Source organism: Coregonus clupeaformis, chromosome 16, assembly GCF_020615455.1.
Source record: "Coregonus clupeaformis isolate EN_2021a chromosome 16, ASM2061545v1, whole genome shotgun sequence".
NCBI classification, from domain to species: Eukaryota; Metazoa; Chordata; class Actinopteri; order Salmoniformes; family Salmonidae; genus Coregonus; species Coregonus clupeaformis.
The window spans coordinates 19709050-19729228 of NC_059207.1; the positions used below are offsets into that span (position 1 = coordinate 19709050).

Sequence of the window (20179 nt, forward strand, 5' to 3'; positions counted from 1 at the left end):
ACCGAACCCCTCCCTTGAGATGACGTAAAGGAACCTTCTCAAGTTGCCTCTACATCACAATTTCAACGGTAGAGTTGAACCGCTAGGGGGAAAGAGATAGACTTACCATTAGAAATACCAAAATACAGCGCATTCGGAAAGTATTCAGACCCCTTCACTTTTTCCACATTTTGTTACGTTACAGCTTTATTCAAAAATGGATAAAATTAAAATATTTTCCCCATCAATCTACACCCAATACCCTACAATGACAAAGAGAAAACCGTTTTTAGAAATTGTTTACATAAGTATTCAGACCCTTTGCTATGAGACTCGAAATTGAGCTCCGGTGCATCCTGTTTCCATTGATCATCCTTGAGATGTTTCTACAACTTGATTGGAGTCCACCTGTGGTAAATTCAATTGATTGGACATGATTTAGAAAGGCACATACCTGTCTATATAAGGTCCCACAGTTGACAGTGCATGTCAGAGCAGAAACCAAGCCATGAGGTCGAAGGAATTGTCCGTAGAGCTCAGAGACAGGATTGTGTTGAGACACAGATCTGGGGAAGGGTACCAAAACATTTCTGCAGCGTTAAAGGTCCCCAAGAACACAGTGGCCTCCATCATTCTTAAATGGAAGAAGTTTGGAACCACCAAGACTCTTCCTAGAGCTGGCCGCACGGCCAAACTGAGCAATCGGGGAGAAGGGTCTTGGTCCAGGGAGGTGACCAAGAACCCGATGGTCACTCTGACAGAGCTCCAGAGTTCCTCTGTGGAGATGGGAGAACCTTCCAGAAAGACAACCATCTCTGCAGCACTCCACCAATCAGGCCTTTATGGTAGAGTGGCCAGACGGAAGCCACTCCTCAGTAAAAAGCACATGACAGCCCGCTTGGAGTTTGTCAAAAGGCACCTAAAGGACTCTCAGACCATGAGAAACAAGATTATCTGGTCTGATGAAACCAAGATTGAACTCTTTGGCGTGAATGCCAAGCGTCACATCTGGAGGAAACCTGGCACCATCCCTACAGTGAAGCATGGTGGTGGCAGCATCATGCTGTGGGGATGTTTTTCAGCGGCAGGGACTGGGAGACTAGTCAGGATCGAGGGAAAGATGAACGGAGCAAAGTACAGAGAGATCCTTGATGAAAACCTGCTCCAGAGCGCTCAGGACCTCAGTCTGGGACAAAGGTTCACCTTCCAACAGGACAACGACCCTAAGCACACAGCCAAGACAACGCAGGAGTGGCTTCGGGACAAGTGTCTGAATGTCCTTGAGTGGCCCAGCCAGAGCCCGGACTTGAACCCTATCGAACATCTCTGGAGAGACCTGAAAATAGCTGTGCAGCGACGCTCCTCACCCAACCTGACAGAGCTTGAGAGTATCTGCAGAGAAGAATGGGAGAAACTTCGCAAATACAGTTCTGCCAAGCTTGTAGCGTCATACCCAAGAAGACTCAAGGCTGTAATCGCTGCCAAAGGTGCTTCAACAAAGTAGTGAGTAAAGGGTCTGAATATTTCAGTAAATGTGATATTTCCGTATTTAATTTTTAATACATTTGCAAAAAAATCTAAAAAATCATTTTTGCCTTGTCATTACGGGGTATTGTGTGTAGATTGATGAGGGAAACATTTTTTAAATCCATTTTCGAATAACACTGTAATGTAACAAAATGTGGAAAAAGTGAAGGGGTCTGAATAGTTTCCGAACGCACGGTATATAACATTTGCAAACGAACTGTCAAAATGAAGACCAGGATTGACGTGTTTCACTAAAACTATAACTAATACATCCGTTTTTTTCATGAAAGTTACTCTTTAAACACTCACTTACAACCAGACATTGATTGATAGATAAATTGATTGATTGACTGATTGGAGACAGCTTGTGTCAATTTAATGAACATTTCCTAATATTTTCTACCTGCAGCAAACCTAGTGGATAAGGCTGGCAATACCAGTCAAAGAAAACCCCCACATAATACCTTTGAGCGCGTCTATCCATCTGCATCTGTAGTTAAAAGTATTTTTAATGCACATTTGTATAAGACACTGAGGATGTACACCTTGTTAGTTTGGTATGGTTCACTGAGGAGGTACACCTTGTTAGTTTGGTATGGTTCACTGAGGAGGTACACCTTGTTAGTTTGGTATGGTTCACTGAGGAGGTACACCTTGTTAGTTTGGTATGGTTCACTGAGGAGGTACACCTTGTTAGTTTGGTATGGTTCACTGAGGAGGTACACCTTGTTAGTTTGGTATGGTTCACCGAGGAGCTACACCTTTCACCATCACAATCAGCGAAGCTCAAAGTGCCCCTGACTGACACGCATACCTTCATATTATTCACCCAAACAGCTTAAGACCTGGGTTCAAATACTATTTGAAATAATTTCAAATACTTTATATGTGCTTGTTTGAGCTCGCATGGCTTAATTGACCAATAGAATAGTCACAAAACGGAAACCCCGCCCGTGTAGCACTCCAGGGAGGCGAGATAAAATGCTCAAAGTATTTGAAAAGGTTTCAAATAGTATTGGACCCAGTTCTGTACAGCTTAAAATATGCATACTTCTGACTCTTGTCTAGGCCTAGAAACCCACCAAACCACACAATAAGCATTCCTATCAAACTACAAATTCCCCAAAACTTTCTGCCTCTGTCAGTGCACTTCGGGACCATTAGTGAGACTTGGCTCAATATGACGCCCTGCCTCACCCCTCACCTCCCCTGTAAGGCTGCTATGTTAATGGAGGAATCCCAAATGGCACCCTTGTCTCTGGTCAAATGTAGTGCACAACACAGGGAATAGGGTGCCATTTGGGAGGCAACATACGGCTGTTAAAGGTGATTAATAAGAGAAGCAACTTGCTGGGAGAGAAATTAATTACATGTCTCGTTTTATGATGGTCCGGAATTTATCAATATGGGGGTAATGGGGGGCGGCGTTGTGCATGGAATAAATTGTCAGTGTTGACAGAGGGAGCATCGTGCTCTGGCTGAGCCTCAGGACACCCTGGGACACATGCTGCCAGCTGAGAGGCACTATTTATAGAGGCCAACTTAAACCCAGGCTTATTACTCCCACTGAACTGCTGCACACACACACACACACACACACACACATACACACACACACATTATCACTAACAGCAGCGCAGAGCTTCAGTGGATGTGTGTGTGTGTATATACAGGTTTCCACAGGTGAGACTTCCTTAGCAGACTAGAGAATGCCGTTCTGAGGGAAGGTGGAGTATCTATTGTGAAAGAAGCATTCTGACTGTACGTTGTTGATACTCTCCTTAGTTCGCATGCTGTGTTGATGCATGTTCTAAACAGCATGCGTGATCAGGCAAAGCCCCGTAGTCTTACTTTAGCCACCAGGGATATGCCCAGTCGTTCTGTGGCTGACTTGAACGCTGCTGTGTGCTGCTTCTTATACAGCTCCTCCGTCTTCTTCTCCACCTACACACACACACACACACACACACACACACACACACACACACACACACACACACACACACACACACACACATGCACGCACACACACACACAGGAGATGAGAGTGTTTGCTGAGCTCTGTAATAATGCCATGGTTCTAGCTCACTCTGGGTCTTTCTAGCAGTGCTGAGAGCAAGCCCTACCTTGTACTGGCCAGGCCCAGGGACCTCTTCATTGTTGTGGAACACGAGACTGCGTTGGGCCGTCGAGCCAAAGCCTCCCTTTCTGGTGGACTCTAGGTAAGCTTTTTTTATGCTGTCCTGGGCCAGGCCATATTCAAACATATTATAGGCACCAGGACCTGATGTGGGAGCAGAGCAGAGCATTAACACAGGTGGGGGTGGGGACTGTGTTTATGTGTGTGTAAGAGGGGCAGTAAATTGATAAATGTGGGGGAATGACTGTTCGATACCCTGCGCCTACCTTTATACATTAAATCTCTCCCTGTACACACACTAACACTAAAATACATAAAAGCTCTACTTCACATGTATTGACGTTTCAGTCATCACTGAAACTACCTTTATCCACCTATCTATGCCGGGCATTTATGCACTTGGCAAACGGCAGTATTTCTAGATGATGTACAGTCATCATGTACCAGCCGTAAAACATCCGGCCGGCTGTTAAGTACATAAACACACACTGGGTCAGCGATGTGAGTAACGGGGTGTGTTTGAGAGGTGTGTGTTGTGGATGTATACACTGCCGTTCAAAAGTTTGGGGTCACTTAGAAATGTCCTTGTTTTCGAAAGAAAAGCAATTTTTTTGGTCCATTAAAATAACATCAAATTAATCAGAAATACAGTGTAGACATTGTTAATGTTGTAAATGGCTATTGTAGCTGGAAACGGCTGATTTTTAATGGAATATCTACATAGGCGTACAGAGGCCCATTTTAAGCAACCATCATTTTAAAAGGCTAATTGACCATTAGAGAACCCTTTTGCAATTATGTTAGCACAGCTGAAAACTGTTGTGCTGATTAAAGAAGCAATAAAACTGGCCTTCTTGAGACTAGTTGAGTATCTAGAGCATCAGCAATTGGGGGTTTGATTACAGGATCAAAATGGCCAGAAACAAAGAACTTTCTTCTGAAACTCGTCAGTCTTTTCTTGTTCTGAGAAATGAAGGCTATTCCATGCGAGAAATTGCCAAGAAACTGAAGATCTCGTACAACGCTGTGTACTACTCCCTTCACAGAACAGCGCAAACTGGCTCTAACCAGAATAGAAAGAGGAGTGGGAGGCCCCGGTGCACAACTGAGCAAGAGGACAAATACATTAGTGTCTAATTTGAGAAACAGATGCCTCACAGGTCCTCAACTGGCAGCTTCATTAAATAGTACCCGCAAAACACCAGTCTCAACGTCAACAGTGAAGAGAAGACTCCGGGATGCTGACCTAGGCAGAGTTGCAAAGAAAAAGTCCAGTGTCTGTGTTCTTTTGCCCATCTTAATCTTTTATTTTTATTGACCAGTCTGAGATATGGCTTTTTCTTTGCAACTCTGCCTAGGTCAGCATCCCAGAGTCGCCTCTTCACTGTTGACGTTGAGACTGGTGTTTTGCCGGTACTATTTAATGAAGCTGCCAGTTGAGGACCTGTGAGGCATCTGTTTCTCAAACTAGACACTCTAATGTATTTGTCCTCTTGCTCCTCCCACTTCTCTTTCTATTCTGGTTAGAGCCAGTTTGCGCTGTTCTGTGAAGGGAGTAGCACACAGCGTTGTACGAGATCTTCAGTTTCTTGGCAATTTCTCGCGTGGAATACCCTTCATTTCTCAGAACAAGAAGAGACTGATTAGTTTCAGAAGAAAGTTATTTGTTTCTGGCCATTTTGAGCCTGTAATCGAACCCACAATTGCTGATGCTCCAGACACTCAACTAGTCTCAAGAAGGCCAGTTTTATTGCTTCTTTAATCAGCACAACAGTTTTCAGCTGTGCTAACATAATTGCAAAAGGGTTTTCTAATGATCAATTAGCCTTTTTAAAATGATCAACTTGGATTAGCAAACACAACGTGCCATTGGAACACAGGACTGATGCTTGCTGATAATGGGCCTCTGTATGCCTATGTAGATATTCCATAAAAAATCAGCTGTTTCCAGCTATAATAACCATTTACAACATTAACTATGACTACACTGTATTTCTGATCAATTTGATGTTATTTTAATGGACAAAAAAAATGCTTTTCTGTCGAAAACAAGGACATTTCTAAGTGACCCCAAACTTTTGAACGGTAGTGTATATTATACACAAACACACACACAAACACACACACACCTGGAGTGGACTGTTTCCGGCTGTCAGGAAGGAACCGAACAGCAGTCAGGCCAAAGGGGTTTCTCAGCAGCCCGGTGGTCTTCTTGAGGATCTCCAGAGCGCAGCGCGGGTCATTGTACATGCCTACAGGAGGAGCCAGTTCCTTCACAGGACTGAACCGCTGAGAGGGAGGGACAGACAGACAGACAGACAGACAGACAGACAGACAGAGAGACAGACAGACAGACAGACAGACAGACAGACAGACAGACAGACAGACAGACAGACAGACAGACAGACAGACAGACAGACAGACAGACAGACAGACAGACAGGGGACACCAAACAGTCATGTCATCCACTCACAATACTGCTAGCCTGGGTATCAGTATGTTTGTGCTATCATGTTTGACATGAAAAGGAGTGGCATGATGGCACAAACATCCTGGTACCCAGGCTACAATGCCATCTGCATCATCTACTATCTACCGTAACTACACACCTGACAAGTCCACAGATCAGAATAGACAGACGAGGAAAAAAGACCAAGGGTCATGGTGAGTAAGTAACATTCTTATAGACATGAAGGTCCACTTGTTTAACAGACTTCATATCTCTCTCGCTCCTCAGCCTTGGAGGATGATTTGGCGTTGAAAAGTGCAGGTGTGTTGACTCTGAGAAGCCCGGTCTCCCCACTAACACAAGGACACTCCCCTGTCCTCTAGCGAACACTTCTACATGGCTAGGTTAGATCAGCATGGTTAGATCAGCATGGTTAGATCAGCATGGCTAGGTTAGCTCAGCATGGCTAGGTTAGATCAGCATGGTTAGATCAGCATGGCTAGGTTAGATCAGCATGGCTAGGTTAGATCAGCATGGTTAGATCAGCATGGCTAGGTTAGATCAGCATGGTTAGATCAGCATGGTTAGGTTAGATCAGCATGGTTAGATCAGCATGGTTAGATCAGCATGGTTAGATCAGCATGGTTAGATCAGCATGGCTAGGTTAGATCAGCATGGTTAGGTTAGATCAGCATAGTTAGATCAGCATGGCTAGGTTAGATCAGCATGGTTAGATCAGCATGGCTAGGTTAGATCAGCATGGCTAGGTTAGATCAGCATGGTTAGATCAGCATGGCTAGGTTAGATCAGCATGGTTAGATCAGCATGGTTAGATCAGCATAGCTAGGTTAGATCAGCATGGCTAGGTTAGCTCAGCATGGTTAGATCAGCATGGCTAGGTTAGATCAGCATGGTTAGATCAGCATGGTTAGGTTAGATCAGCATGGTTAGGTTAGATCAGCATGGCTAGGTTAGATCAGCATGGTTAGATCAGCATGGCTAGGTTAGATCAGCATGGCTAGGTTAGATCAGCATGGTTAGATCAGCATAGCTAGGTTAGATCAGCATGGCTAGGTTAGCTCAGCATGGCTAGGTTAGATCACCATGGCTAGGTTAGATCAGCATGGTTAGATCAGCATGGCTAGGTTAGATCAGCATGGCTAGGTTAGATCAGCATGGTTAGATCAGCATAGCTAGGTTAGATCAGCATGGCTAGGTTAGCTCAGCATGGCTAGGTTAGATCACCATGGCTAGGTTAGATCAGCATGGTTAGATCAGCATGGTTAGGTTAGATCAGCATGGCTAGGTTAGATCAGCATGGCTAGGTTAGATCAGCATGGTTAGATCAGCATGGCTAGGTTAGATCAGCATGGCTAGGTTAGATCAGCATGGTTAGATCAGCATAGCTAGGTTAGATCAGCATGGCTAGGTTAGATCACCATGGTTAGATCAGCATAGCTAGGTTAGATCAGCATGGCTAGGTTAGCTCAGCATGGCTAGGTTAGATCAGCATGGCTAGGTTAGATCAGCATGGTTAGATCAGCATAGCTAGGTTAGATCAGCATGGCTAGGTTAGCTCAGCATGGCTAGGTTAGATCACCATGGCTAGGTTAGATCAGCATGGCTAGGTTAGATCAGCATGGCTAGGTTAGATCAGCATAGCTAGGTTAGATCAGCATGGCTAGGTTAGATCAGCATGGCTAGGTTAGATCAGCTGTTGGAGAGACCTTCCTTTCCTTCCACACCAAACACTGCAGTCGGTTTGTACATTCCCATTTATGCAAGGTGGCAAACGAAAAGAGGGGATCGATTATAAAGAGTGCATGTGTACATAAAACGATAATAATATTTTATTGTCACATACACCAGATAGGTGCAGTGAAATATGTTGTTTTACAGAGTAAGCCATGGTAGTAATGCTTATTATGAGCTCTTACAGAGGGAGGGAGGGAGGGAGGGAGGGAGGGAGGGAGGGAGGGAGGGAGGGAGGGAGGGAGTTCAGTCAGGATGCAAGCAAGGCTGAATATGCCAGATTGTATAAAGTGCTACATTAACTCATGTGGGGAAATTGAGGCTATCTACAGCACACAGGGCTCCTGAGGTGAGAGGAGAGGAGAGGAGAGGAGAGGAGAGGAGAGGAGAGGAGAGAGAGGAGAGGAGAGGAGAGGGAGAGGAGAGGAGAGGAGAGGAGAGGAGAGGAGAGGAGATGAGAGAAGAGGAGAGCAGAGGAGATGAGATGAGATGAGATGAGAGGAGATGAGAGTAGAGGAGATGAGAGGAGAGTAGAGGAGATGTGAGGAGAGGAGAGGAGAGGAGAGGAGAGGAGAGGAGAGGAGAGGAGAGAGGAGGGGAGAGGAGGGGAGAGGAGAGGGAGAGGAGAGGAGAGGAGAGGAGAGGAGAGGAGAGGAGAGGAGAGGAGAGGAGAGGAGAGGAGAGGGAGAGGAGAGGAGAGGAGAGGAGAGGAGAGGAGAGGAGAGGAGAGGGTGGGCTCCAGCTGCTCCTCTCATCCCCCCTCCTTCTTCTGGAGGAGAGTGTCAGATGGCGTGGACTGAGGCTGAGGCTGAGCGTCCTAGCTGAGAGACCTAGAGAGACGACTTCACAGGGCAGAGCGGCATGCTGACGCATTGTGGGGCCAGAGAAACCAGCTCCTCTCCTCTCCTCTCCTCTCCTCTGCTCTCCTCTGCTCTCCTCTCCTCTCCTCGGCTCTGCTCTGCTCTGCTTTGCTCTCCTAACGCCCACTAACTCCTGCTAACTAACTCCCTGATAACTTCCGCTAACTCCCAGCTAACTAACTTGCACTAACTCCAGCTAACTCCCATTAATTCCCACTAACTAACTTGCACTCACTCCCACTTATTCCTACTAACTCACTTGCACTAACTTTCGTTAACTCACACTAACTCGCACTAACTCTCCCTTACACCCGCTCTGTAGAGGCCAGAAAGAAAACTGTCTGTCAGCTCCAACCTGTCTGTCACTCATCAGAAACTATAGAAGTGTTTTATATGCAGGTGGAGCTGATTTGTACCCCAGTGGAATGTGTATTGGGGATATGTGTGTGTGTGTGTGTGTGTGTGTGTGTGTGTGTGTGTGTGTGTGTGTGTGTGTGTGTGTGTGTGTGTGTGTGTGTGTGTGTGTGTGTGTGTGTGTGTGTGTGTGTGTGTGTGTGTGTGTGTGTGTGGAGGCTGAGAGAGTGTTAATTAAGACATATGTCAGGAGTTTCTTTGAGTCTAGCTCTCCACATGAGTTCTGCTGAAATACAGTGAGTTGCTGTAGCAATCTGAGCTCTTCCCAATCCAACAAGGAATTCATCTGATGTCTAAGTTCAAAATGGCACCCTATTCCCTATATAGTACTACTTTACTACACTACCAGAGCCTGGTCAAAATAAGTATATACACTACCGGTCAAATGTTTTAGAACACCTACTCATTCAAGGGTTTTTCTTTATTTTTACTATTTTCTACATTTTAGAATAATAGTGAAGACATCAAAACTATGAAATAACACATATGGAATCATGTAGTAACCAAAACAGTGTTAAACAAATCAAAATATATTTTATATTTTATATTTTTCAAATAGCCACCCTTTGCCTTGATGACAGCTTTGCACACTCTTGGCATTCTCTCAACCAGCTTCACCTGGAATGCTTTTCCAACAGTCTTGAAGGAGTTCCCACATATGCTGAGCACTTGTTGGCTGCTTTTCTTCACTCTGCTGTCCGACTCACCCCAAACCATCTCAATTGGGTTGAGGTCGGGGGATTGTGGAGGCCAGGTCATCTGATGCAGCACTCCATCACTCTCCTTCTTGGTAAAATAGCCCTTACACAGCCTGGAGGTGTGTTGGGTCATTGTCCTGTTGAAAAACAAATGATAGTCCCACTAAGCCCAAACCAGATGGGATGGCGTATCGCTGCAGAATGCTGCGGTAGCCATGCTGGTTAAGTGTGCCTTGAATTCTAAATAAATCACAGACAGTGTCACCAGCAAAGCACCCCCACACCCTAACACCTCCTCCTCTATGCTTTTACGGTGGGAAATACACATGCGGAGATCATCTGTTTACCCACACCGCGTCTCACAAAGCCACAGCGGTTGGAACAAAAAATCTCCAATTTGGACTCCAGACCAAAGGACAAATTACCACCGGTCTAATGTCCATTTCTCGTGTTTTTTGGCCCAAGCAAGTCTCTTGTTATTATTGGTGTCCTTTAGTAGTGGTTTCTTTGCAGCAAATCGACCATGAAGGCCTGATTCACACAGTCTCCTCTGAACAGTTGATGTTGAGATGTGTCTGTTACTTGAACTCTATGAAGCATTTATTTGGGCTGCAATTTCTGAGGTTGGTAACTCTAATAAACGTATCCTCTGCAGCAGAGGTAACTTTGGGTCTTCCATTCCTGTGGCGGTCGTCATGAGAGACAGTTTCATCATAGCGCTTGATGGTTTTTGCGACTGAACTTTAAGAAACTTTCAAAGTTCTTGAAATGTGGATTTCTTGTTGTCTATTGCTAGCAAAGCATCCAGGACTTTCTGTAAATAGCCTAAAAGAAAAGCTTTGACTATAATTTCTCTGATCATTCAGCAAGTTCCCCCTATCAGCATCCAGCCCAACATAATTGTGAATAGGCTTAGAAGTTCTTCCAAAGAGATAGCCCGCTGAAATAAAATGGTGATTAAATGCATTAATAATGGCATTTTTTCCCATAATGAGGCCAGTGTCTGAATTTGTTGGGGCAGAGAGGAGGAAGTAGAACCCTTCAGGGATTTGACAGTTATCCAGAATTTTGGTTGGTTCCCATTAAAATCCGAAAGAGCGGTTACATAATAATCAGATTTAGCCTTTCTGATTTGTCTTACACAATGAGTCCTCAGTTGCTTTACCTACCACGGTAAAGGAGGTGCAGCGATTTTTGGGTTTTGCCAACTACTACCGGAGATTTATCCGGGGCTTTGGCCAGGTAGCAGCTCCCATAACCTCTTTGCTAAAGGGCGGATCGGTGCGCCTGCAGTGGTCAGCTGAGGCGAACAGGGCTTTTGGTCAGCTGAAGGCGCTGTTCACCACGGCTCCCGTGCTGGCTCATCCGGATCCTTCCTTGCAATTCATAGTCGAGGTGGACGCGTCCGAGGCGGGGATAGGAGCTGTACTGTCTCAGCGCTCGGGTACGCCTCCCAAACTCCGCCCCTGTGCTTTCTTCTCGAAGAAGCTCAGCCCGGCGGAGCAAAACTATGACGTGGGGGATCGGGAGCTGTTAGCTGTTGTGAACGCTCTTAAGGTGTGGAGACATTGGCTTGAGGGGGCTAAACACCCTTTTCTCATTTTGACTGACCACCGCAATCTGGAGTACATTCGGGCAGCGAGGGGACTGAATCCTCGTCAGGCAAGGTGGGCCATGTTTTTCACGCGTTTTGTGTTCACCCTATCATATAGACCAGGTTCCCAGAATGCTAAGGCAGACGCTCTGTCCCGGCTATATGCCTCAGAGGATTGGACCAGGGAGCCTACTCCCATACTTCCGGCTTCTTGTCTGGTGGCACCGGTGTTATGGGAGGTTGACGTGGACACCGAGCGGGCATTACGCACGGAGCCCACTCCCCCCCAGTGTCCAGTGGGTCGTGCGTATGTTCCGTCCGAGGTTCGTGATCGTTTGATTTATTGGGCTTATACGTCACCCTCTTCTGGCCATCCTGGCATTGGTCGGACAGTGCGCTGTCTTAGTGGGAAGTACTGGTGGCCTACCTTAGCTCAGGACGTGAGGGTTTATGTTTCTTCCTGTTCGGTGTGTGCCCAGTGCAAGGCACCTATACACCTGCCCAGTGGTAAATTACAACCTCTCCCCGTTCCACAGCGGCCGTGGTCACACCTATCGGTGGACTTTGTTACGGATCTTCCTCCGTCACAGGGTAACACCACGATCCTGGTCGTTGTGGATCGGTTTTCTAAGTTCTGTCGTCTCATTCCTTTGCCCGGTCTCCCTACTGCCCTACAGACCGCAGAGCCCTGTTTACACACGTCTTCCGGCACTACGGGGTGCCTGAGGATATAGTGTCTGATCGGGGTCCCCAGTTCACGTCGAGGGTCTGGAAGGCGTTTATGGACCATCTGGGGGTCTCGGTCAGCCTGACCTCAGGTTTTCACCCCGAGAGTAATGGGCAGGTGGAGAGAGTAAACCAGGATGTGGGTAGGTTTCTGAGGTCGTATTGCCAGGACCGGCAGGGGGATTGGTCAGTTTACATCCCCTGGGCAGAGATGGCACAAAATTCCCTCCGCCACTCCTCCACTGACCTGTCTCCTTTTCAGTGTGTACTAGGTTACCAGCCGGTCCTGGCACCGTGGCATCAGAGCCAGATCGAGGTTCCTGCGGTGGATGAATGGTTTCGGCGCTCGGAGGAAACATGGAACGCTGCCCATGTACGCCTGCAAAGGGCGATTAGGAGACAGAAGGCGAGTGCCGACCGCCACCGCAGTGAGGCTCCGGTTTATGCACCGGGGGACCGGGTCTGGCTCTCGACCCGAAACCTGCCCCTTCGCCTGCCCTGCCGGAAGCTGGGTCGGCGGTTTGTGGGGCCCTTTAAAGTCCTGAGGAGGTTGAACGAGGTTTATTATAGGTTACAGCTCCCCCCTGATTACCGTATTAACCCCTCGTTCCATGTGTCTCTCCTCAGGCCGGTGGTAGCTGGTCCGCTCCAGGAGTCTGAAGTGCGGGAGGTTCCTCCGCCCCCATTGGACATTGAGGGGGCACCGGCGTACTCGGTCCGTTCCATCATGGATTTGAGGCGTCGGGTTGGAGGCCTGCAGTATCTCGTGGAGTGGAAGGGGTACGGTCCGGAGGAACGGAGCTGGGTTCCCAGGAGGGACATCCTCGATCCCTCCTTGTTAAGGGAGTTCCATCGTCGTCATCCGACTCGCCCTGCTCCGCGTCCTCCTGGCCGTCCCCGAGGCCGGTGTCGACGCACGGCTGGAGCCGCGCGTCAAAAGGGGGGTTACTGTCACAGATAGGGCCGAGGCTGCCCCTCCTCCTCGCTCGGGCAGGCTTCGGCGGTCGTCGTCACCGGAGTACTAGCTGCCACCGATCGATGTTTCTGTGTCTCACTAGTTCTGTCTTTATTTTTCACACCTGTTACTCATTAGGCTTATTAGTTTCCCTATATTACCTCTGTTTTCCCTCCTGGGGGTGTGCGTGATTGTTCTTTGTTACGTCTTCTGTTGAGCTGTTGTTTTGCTCTTCCCTGCGTGGAGGGTTTGCTATGGTTTACTTTGAGTCTAGTAAAGCCATTCATCTCTCAGTTCTGTGTCCTGCGCCTGATTCCGTTTCCCCACTTCACCCAGACGCTGACAATATTAATATCAGAGTCCAGAATGTCCCCAGAGATCCACATTTCAGTCAATACCTGAATGTCCAGATTCGTCTGCATAGCCAGGATCTTAATGTAATCCAGTTCAGGAAGTAAGCTCCTAATGTTCAGATGTATCAACACAAGTCCTTTTACACATTTTAAATTCACATGGAGTCTCCAAATCAAACCAGCTATGATCAATAGGCGGTTGCAGGCCCTTTCTGATGGTTGATACTGACATAGTTGGTATGGCTATAAGATTGCATAATAGAGGAGAGTATAGAAATTTTAATTACTTTTCCAAGGTTGGCATCCTGTTGTGTTTTAGGATGGCGGTGTTGTGTTTCAGGATGGTGTGTTATGTTTCAGGATGGTGTGTTGTGTTTCAGGATGGTGTTGTGTTTCAGGATGGTGTGTTGTGTTTTAGGATGGTCTGTTTTGTTTCAGGATGGATTGTTGTGTTTCAGGATGGTTTGTTGTGTTTCAAGATGGTCTGTTGTGTTTCAGGATGGTGTGTTGTGTTTCAGGATTTGTTTTTCAGGATGGTGTGTTGTGTTTCAGGATGGTGTGTTGTGTTTCAGGATGGTGTGTTGTGTTTCAGGATGGTGTGTTGTGTTTCAGGATGGTGTGTTGTGTTTCAGGATGATGTGTTGTGTTTCAGGATGGTGTGTTGTGTTTACTGTACCTGTGCCTGAGAGAGGAAAGGAGGGCTGAAGACAGGTAGATTGCCGTACGGGCTGCTCAGCTTCTCAAACTGACTCCTGATGTGGTACTGGCCTGGACCTGGCACTCCCTACAGACAGACAAAGACAGAGAGCGAGAGCGAGCGAGAGAGAACAAAGAGTTATTGGTTTATCCCGAGAGGGAGAGGGGAAGATAGAGCAGCTCGGTGGATTTGGATGCCATCTGAGCCCTTCCAGCTGAGGACTGCAGAGGTGAGGACTGCAGAGGTGAGGACAGCAGAGGTGAGGACAGAAGAGGTTAGAACGGCAGTGTTGAGGACTGCAGAGGTGAGGACTGCAGAGGTGAGGACAGCAGAGGTGAGGACTGCAGAGGTGAGGACTGCAGAGGTGAGGACAGAAGAGGTTAGAACGGCAGTGTTGAGGACTGCAGAGGTGAGGACTGCAGAGGTGAGGACAGCAGAGGTGAGGACTGCAGAGGTGAGGACTGCAGAGGTGAGGACAGCAGACGTGAGGACTGCAGAGGTGAGAAAAGTAGATGAAGACTCAATTATGAAGATGAACAACCACAGCGGCCGGAGATGGAGACGGAGAGAGGGATGTTGGAAGAAGAGTAACCTGCCTCTGGTTAGACATTAGTAGAGATGCGTCCCAAATGGCATCATATTCCCATTGTACTATTTTTTACCAGGGCCTGGTCAAAAGTAGTGCACTATCTAGGAAATAAGGTGCCATTTGGGACACATCCCTAGGTTGCAGTGAGGGGAGTGGAGTGAGCCATTAGACTGAAGTCCTCCTCCCCATACTGGCCCTTTCACCCTCCCCAGGAACCATGTCCCACATGTCCTCCACACTGCTACATGATTTAGCAACCATTAGAGTCCACAAGACTGATGTTAGATACACGGACACACCTACACACAAACAGGCACTCTGAGAAACCAAGCTGCACACAAAGTAAGCAAACATACACTCAAGAGGAAAATCTGTACACTAAGCAAGCACACACACATATAAACACAGCGCACGCGCACACACACACACACACACACACACACACACACACACACACACACCTCTTTGGTGGGCAAACACAATCGAAGCAGTGAGGAATAATGATGTCTGGGAGAATGAATGTGGTCGCTGTGTGTGCAGCTTCTGTTTATAGACATCTGCTGCTAACTCTTTAGAGACCAACTAAAGACTGCCACTGTCTACATTTCACAGCAGAATACCTTCAGCCAGCACATCAAATCCTACACGCCAGGTATGTAGTGGTCAGTACTGTAGTTGACCTTTGTGATGACAGTATACAGTGCAGGGTTGGGGTCCAATTCGAATCGAATTAAATAATAGAAAAATGACTTGATAAACTGAAAAGGAGAAGCTACTTATTTAAAAAGTTGTTCATTTTCAAAAAAAAAAAAAAATTCAAATCTGAATTCTGAATTGAGTGACTTCAATTGAATTGAGTAAGTCCTTGGGTGTCCATGGTGTGTGTCCGTAATAATGACCCATCTGCTAGGGGGGCATTGCCGTGCCAGTCCCTCTCTAATGATGATGGATGGAAGCCCAGACACCACTGGGGGATCCACAGCAGGGGACACACACCGTCAGGAGTGGGGCAGCCACACACACACACACACCCCTGTCGGACCATACTGCACCTCCCCTCACCACAAAACACGGTGGTCTGAACTATACAGTACAACAAGAGATGGAGTCAACTTGGACTGTTTGTTCTGTCTTGGATGTACTAATTCTATTGTCATCTCTGTGTTCTTTAACTGTAATATAATATAAACTCAGCAAAAAAAGTATTTCAAAGATAATTCGTAAACATCAAAATAACTTCACAGATCTTCATTGTAAAGGGTTTAAACACTGTTTCCCATGCTTGTTCAATGAACCATAAACAATTAATGAACATGCACCTGTGGAACAGTCGTTAAGACACTGAAAGCTTACAGACGGTAGGCAATTAAGGTCACAGTTATGAAAACTTAGGACACTAAAGAGGCCTTTCTACTGACTCTGAAAAACACCAAAAGAAAGATGCCCAGGGTCCCTGCTCATCTGCGTGAATGTGCCTTAGGCATGCTGCAAGGAGGCATGAGGACTGCAGAAGTGGCCAGGGCAATAAATTGCAATGTCCGTACTGTGAGACGCCTAAGACAGCACTACAGGGAGACACGACGGACAGCTGATCGTCCTCGCAGTGGCAGACCACGTGTAACAACACCTGCACAGAATCGGTACATCCGAACATCACACCTGCGGGACAGGTACAGGATGGCAACAACAACTGCCCAAGTTACACCAGGAACGCACAATCCCTCCATCAGTGCTCAGACTGTCTGCAATAGGCTGAGAGAGGCTGGACTGAGGGCTTGTAGGCCTGTTGTAAGGCAGGTCCTCACCAGACATCACCGGCAACAACGTTGCCTATGGGCACAAACCCACCGTCGCTGGACCAGACATGACTGGCAAAAAGTGCTCTTCACTGACGAGTCGCGGTTTTGTCTCACCAGGGGTAATGGTCGGATTCGCGTTCATCTTTGATGGAATGAGCGTTACCCCGATGCCTGTACTCTGGAGCGGGATTATTTGGAGGTGGAGGGTCCGTCATGGTCTGGGGCGGTGTGTCACAGCATCATCGGACTGAGCTTGTTGTCATTGCAGGCAATCTCACCGCTGTGCGTTACAGGGAAGACATCCTCCTCCCTCATGTGGTACCCTTCCTGCAGGCTCATCCTGACATGACCCTCCAGCATGACAATGCCACCAGCCATACTGCTCGTTCTGTGCGTGATTTCCTGCAAGACAGGAATGTCAGTGTTCTGCCATGGCCAGCGAAGAGCCCGGATCTCAATCCCATTGAGCACGTCTGGGACCTGTTGGATCGGAGGGTGAGGGCTAGGGCCATTCCCCCCAGAAATGTCCAGGAACTTGCAGGTGCCTTGGTGGAAGAGTGGGGTAACATCTCACAGCAAGAACTGGCAAATCTGGTGCAGTCCATGAGGAGGAGATGCACTGCAGTACTTAATGCAGCTGGTGGCCACACCAGATACTGACTGTTACTTTTGACCCCCCCTTTGTTCAGGGACACATTATTCAATGTATGTTAGTAACATGTCTGTGGAACTTGTTCAGTTTATTTCTCAGTTGTTGAATCTTGTCATGTTCATACAAATATTTACACATGTTAAGTTTGCTGAAAATATTATATACATATTATATACAGTACCAGTCAAAAGTTTGGACACACCTACTCATTCCAGGGTTTTCCTTTATTTTTACTATTTTCTACATTGTAGAATAATAGTGAAGACATCAAAACTATGAAATAACACATGGAATCATGTAGTAACTAAAAAACTGTTAAACAAATCAAAATATATTTTATATTTGAGATTCTTCAAAGTAGCCACCCTTTGCCTTGATGACAGCTTTGCACACTCTTGGCATTCTCTCAACCATCTTCATGAGGTAGTCACCGGGAATGCATTTCAATTAACAGATGTGTCTTGTTAAAAGTTAATTTGTGGAATTTCTTTCCTTCTTAATGTGTTTGAGCCAATCAGTTGTGTTGTGACAAGGTAGGGTTGGTATACAGAAGATAGCCCTATTTGGTAAAAGACCAAGTTTATATTATGGCAAGAACAGCTCAAATAAGCAAAGAGAAACAGCAGTCCATCATTACTTTAAGACATGAAGGTCAGTCAATACGGAAAGTTTCAAGAACTTTGAAAGTTTCTTCAAGTGCAGTCGCACTATGATGAAACTCTCATGAGGACCGCCACAGGAATGGAAGACCCAGAGTTACCTCTGCTGCAGAGCATAAGTTCATTAGAGTTACCAGCCTCAGAAATTGCAGCCCAAATAAATGCTTCATAGAGTTCAAGTAACAGACACATCTCAACATCTGTTCAAGGAGCCTGTGTGAATCAGGCCTTCATGGTCGAATTGCTGCAAAGAAACCACTACTAAAGGACAACAATAAGAAGAAGAGACTTGCTTGGGCCAAGAAACATGAGCAATGGACATTAGACTGGTGGAAATCTGTCCTTTGGTCTGATGAGTCCAAATTTGAGATTTTTGGTTCCAACCGCCGTGGCTTTGTGAGACGCGGTGTGGGTGAACAGATGATCTCCACATGTGTATTTCCCACCGTAAAGCATGGAGGAGGAGGTGTTATGGTGTGGGGGTGCTTTGCTGGTGACACTGTCTGTGATTTATTTAGAACTCAAGGCACACTTAACCAGCATGGCTACCACAGCATTCTGCAGCGATACGCCATGCCATCTGGTTTGGGCTTAGTGGGACTATCATTTGTTTTTCAACAGGACAATGACCCAACACACCTCCAGGCTGTGTAAGGGCTATTTTACCAAGAAGGAGGGTGATGGATTGCTGCATCAGATGACCTGGCCTCCACAATCCCCCGACCTCAACCCAATTGAGATGGTTTGGGATGAGTTGGACCGCAGAGTGAAGGAAAAGCAGCCAACAAGTGCTCAGCATATGTGGGAACTCCTTCAAGACTGTTGGCAAAGCATTCCAGGTGAAGCTGGTTGAGAGAATGCCAAACTTGTGCAAAGCTGTCATCAAGGCAAAGGGTGGCTACTTTGAAGAATCTAAAATATCAAATATATGTTGATGTGTTTAACAATTTTGTTTATTATTTTTTATTTAACCTTTATTTAACCAGGTAAACCAGTTGAGAACAAGTTCTTTTTTACAACTGCGACCTGGCCAAGATAAAGCAAAGCAGTGCGATAAAAAACAACAACACAGAGTTACATATGGGGTAAACAAAACATAAAGTTAAAAATACAACAGAAAATATATATACAGTGTGTGCAAATGTAGCAAGTTATGGAGGTAAGGCAATAAATAGGCCATAGTGCAAAGTAATTACAATTTAGTATTAACACTGGAATGATAGATGTGCAAGAGATGAATGTGCAAATAGAGATACTGGGGTGCAAATGAGCAAAATAAATAACAATATGGGGATGAGGTAGTTGGGTGGGCTAATTACAGATGTGCTGTGTACAGGTGCAGTGATCAGTAAGGTGCTCTGACAACTGATGCTTAAAGTTAGTGAGGGAGATAAGAGTCTCCAGCTTCAGAGATTTTTGCAGTTCGTTCCAGTCATTGGCAGCAGAGAACTGGAAGGAATGGCGGCCAAAGGAGGTGTTGGCTTTGGGGATGACCAGTGAGATATACCTGCTGAAGCGCATACTACGGGTGGGTGTTGCTATGGTGACCAATGAGCTAAGATAAGGCGGGGATTTGCCTAGCAGAGATTTATAGATGACCTGGAGCCAGTGGGTTTGGCGACGAATATGTAGTGAGGACCAGCCAACAAGAGCGTACAGGTCACAGTGGTGGGTAGTATATGGGGCTTTGGTGACAAAACAGATGGCACTGTGATAGACTACATCCAATTTGCTGAGTAGAGTGTTGGAGGCTATTTTGTAAATGACATCGCCGAAGTCAAGGATCAGTAGGATAGTCAGTTTAACGAGGGCATGTTTGGCAGCATGAGTGAAGGAGGCTTTGTTACAAAATAGGAAGCCGATTCTAGATTTAACTTTGGATTGGAAATGCTTAATGTGAGTCTGAAAGGATAGTTTACAGTCTAACCAGACATATGTGTTATTTCATAGTGTTGATGTCTTCACTACTATTCTACAATGTAGAAAATAGTAAAAATAAAGAAAAACCCTTGAATGAGTAGGTGTGTCCAAACTTTTGACTGGTACTGTATAATGTGTTAAGTTGTAATCCAGGCTCTGTCGCAGCCGGCCGCGACCGGGAGACTCATGGGCGGCGCACAATTGGCCCAGCGTTGTCCAGGGTAGGGGAGGGAATGGCCGGCAGGGATGTAGCTCAGTTGATAGAGCATGGCGTTTGCAACGCCAGGGTTGTGGGTTTGATTCCCACGGGGGGCCAGTATAAAAAAAATATGTATTCACTAACTGTAAGTCGCTCTGGATAAGAGCGTCTGCTAAATGACTTAAATGTAAATGTAAATGTAATAAACGTGTAAAGA

The 20179-nt window shown here is 46.4% G+C and overlaps 1 protein-coding gene across 2 annotated transcripts in view; it reads right to left on the reverse strand.

Moving 5' to 3' along the window:
* The window catches only part of stpg2 (sperm-tail PG-rich repeat containing 2), a 64295-nt gene that overhangs the window by 33182 nt on the left and 10934 nt on the right, over positions 1 to 20179 (reverse strand). For both annotated transcript variants that reach the window (XM_041899866.2, XM_041899867.2), the window contains 4 exons: positions 14124 to 14231; positions 5776 to 5935; positions 3633 to 3790; positions 3358 to 3450 (listed from right to left, as the gene is read on the reverse strand). In XM_041899866.2, the coding sequence (XP_041755800.1) occupies positions 3358 to 3450; positions 3633 to 3790; positions 5776 to 5935; positions 14124 to 14231 (519 nt within the window). The remainder of the gene's footprint in view (positions 1 to 3357; positions 3451 to 3632; positions 3791 to 5775; positions 5936 to 14123; positions 14232 to 20179) is intronic.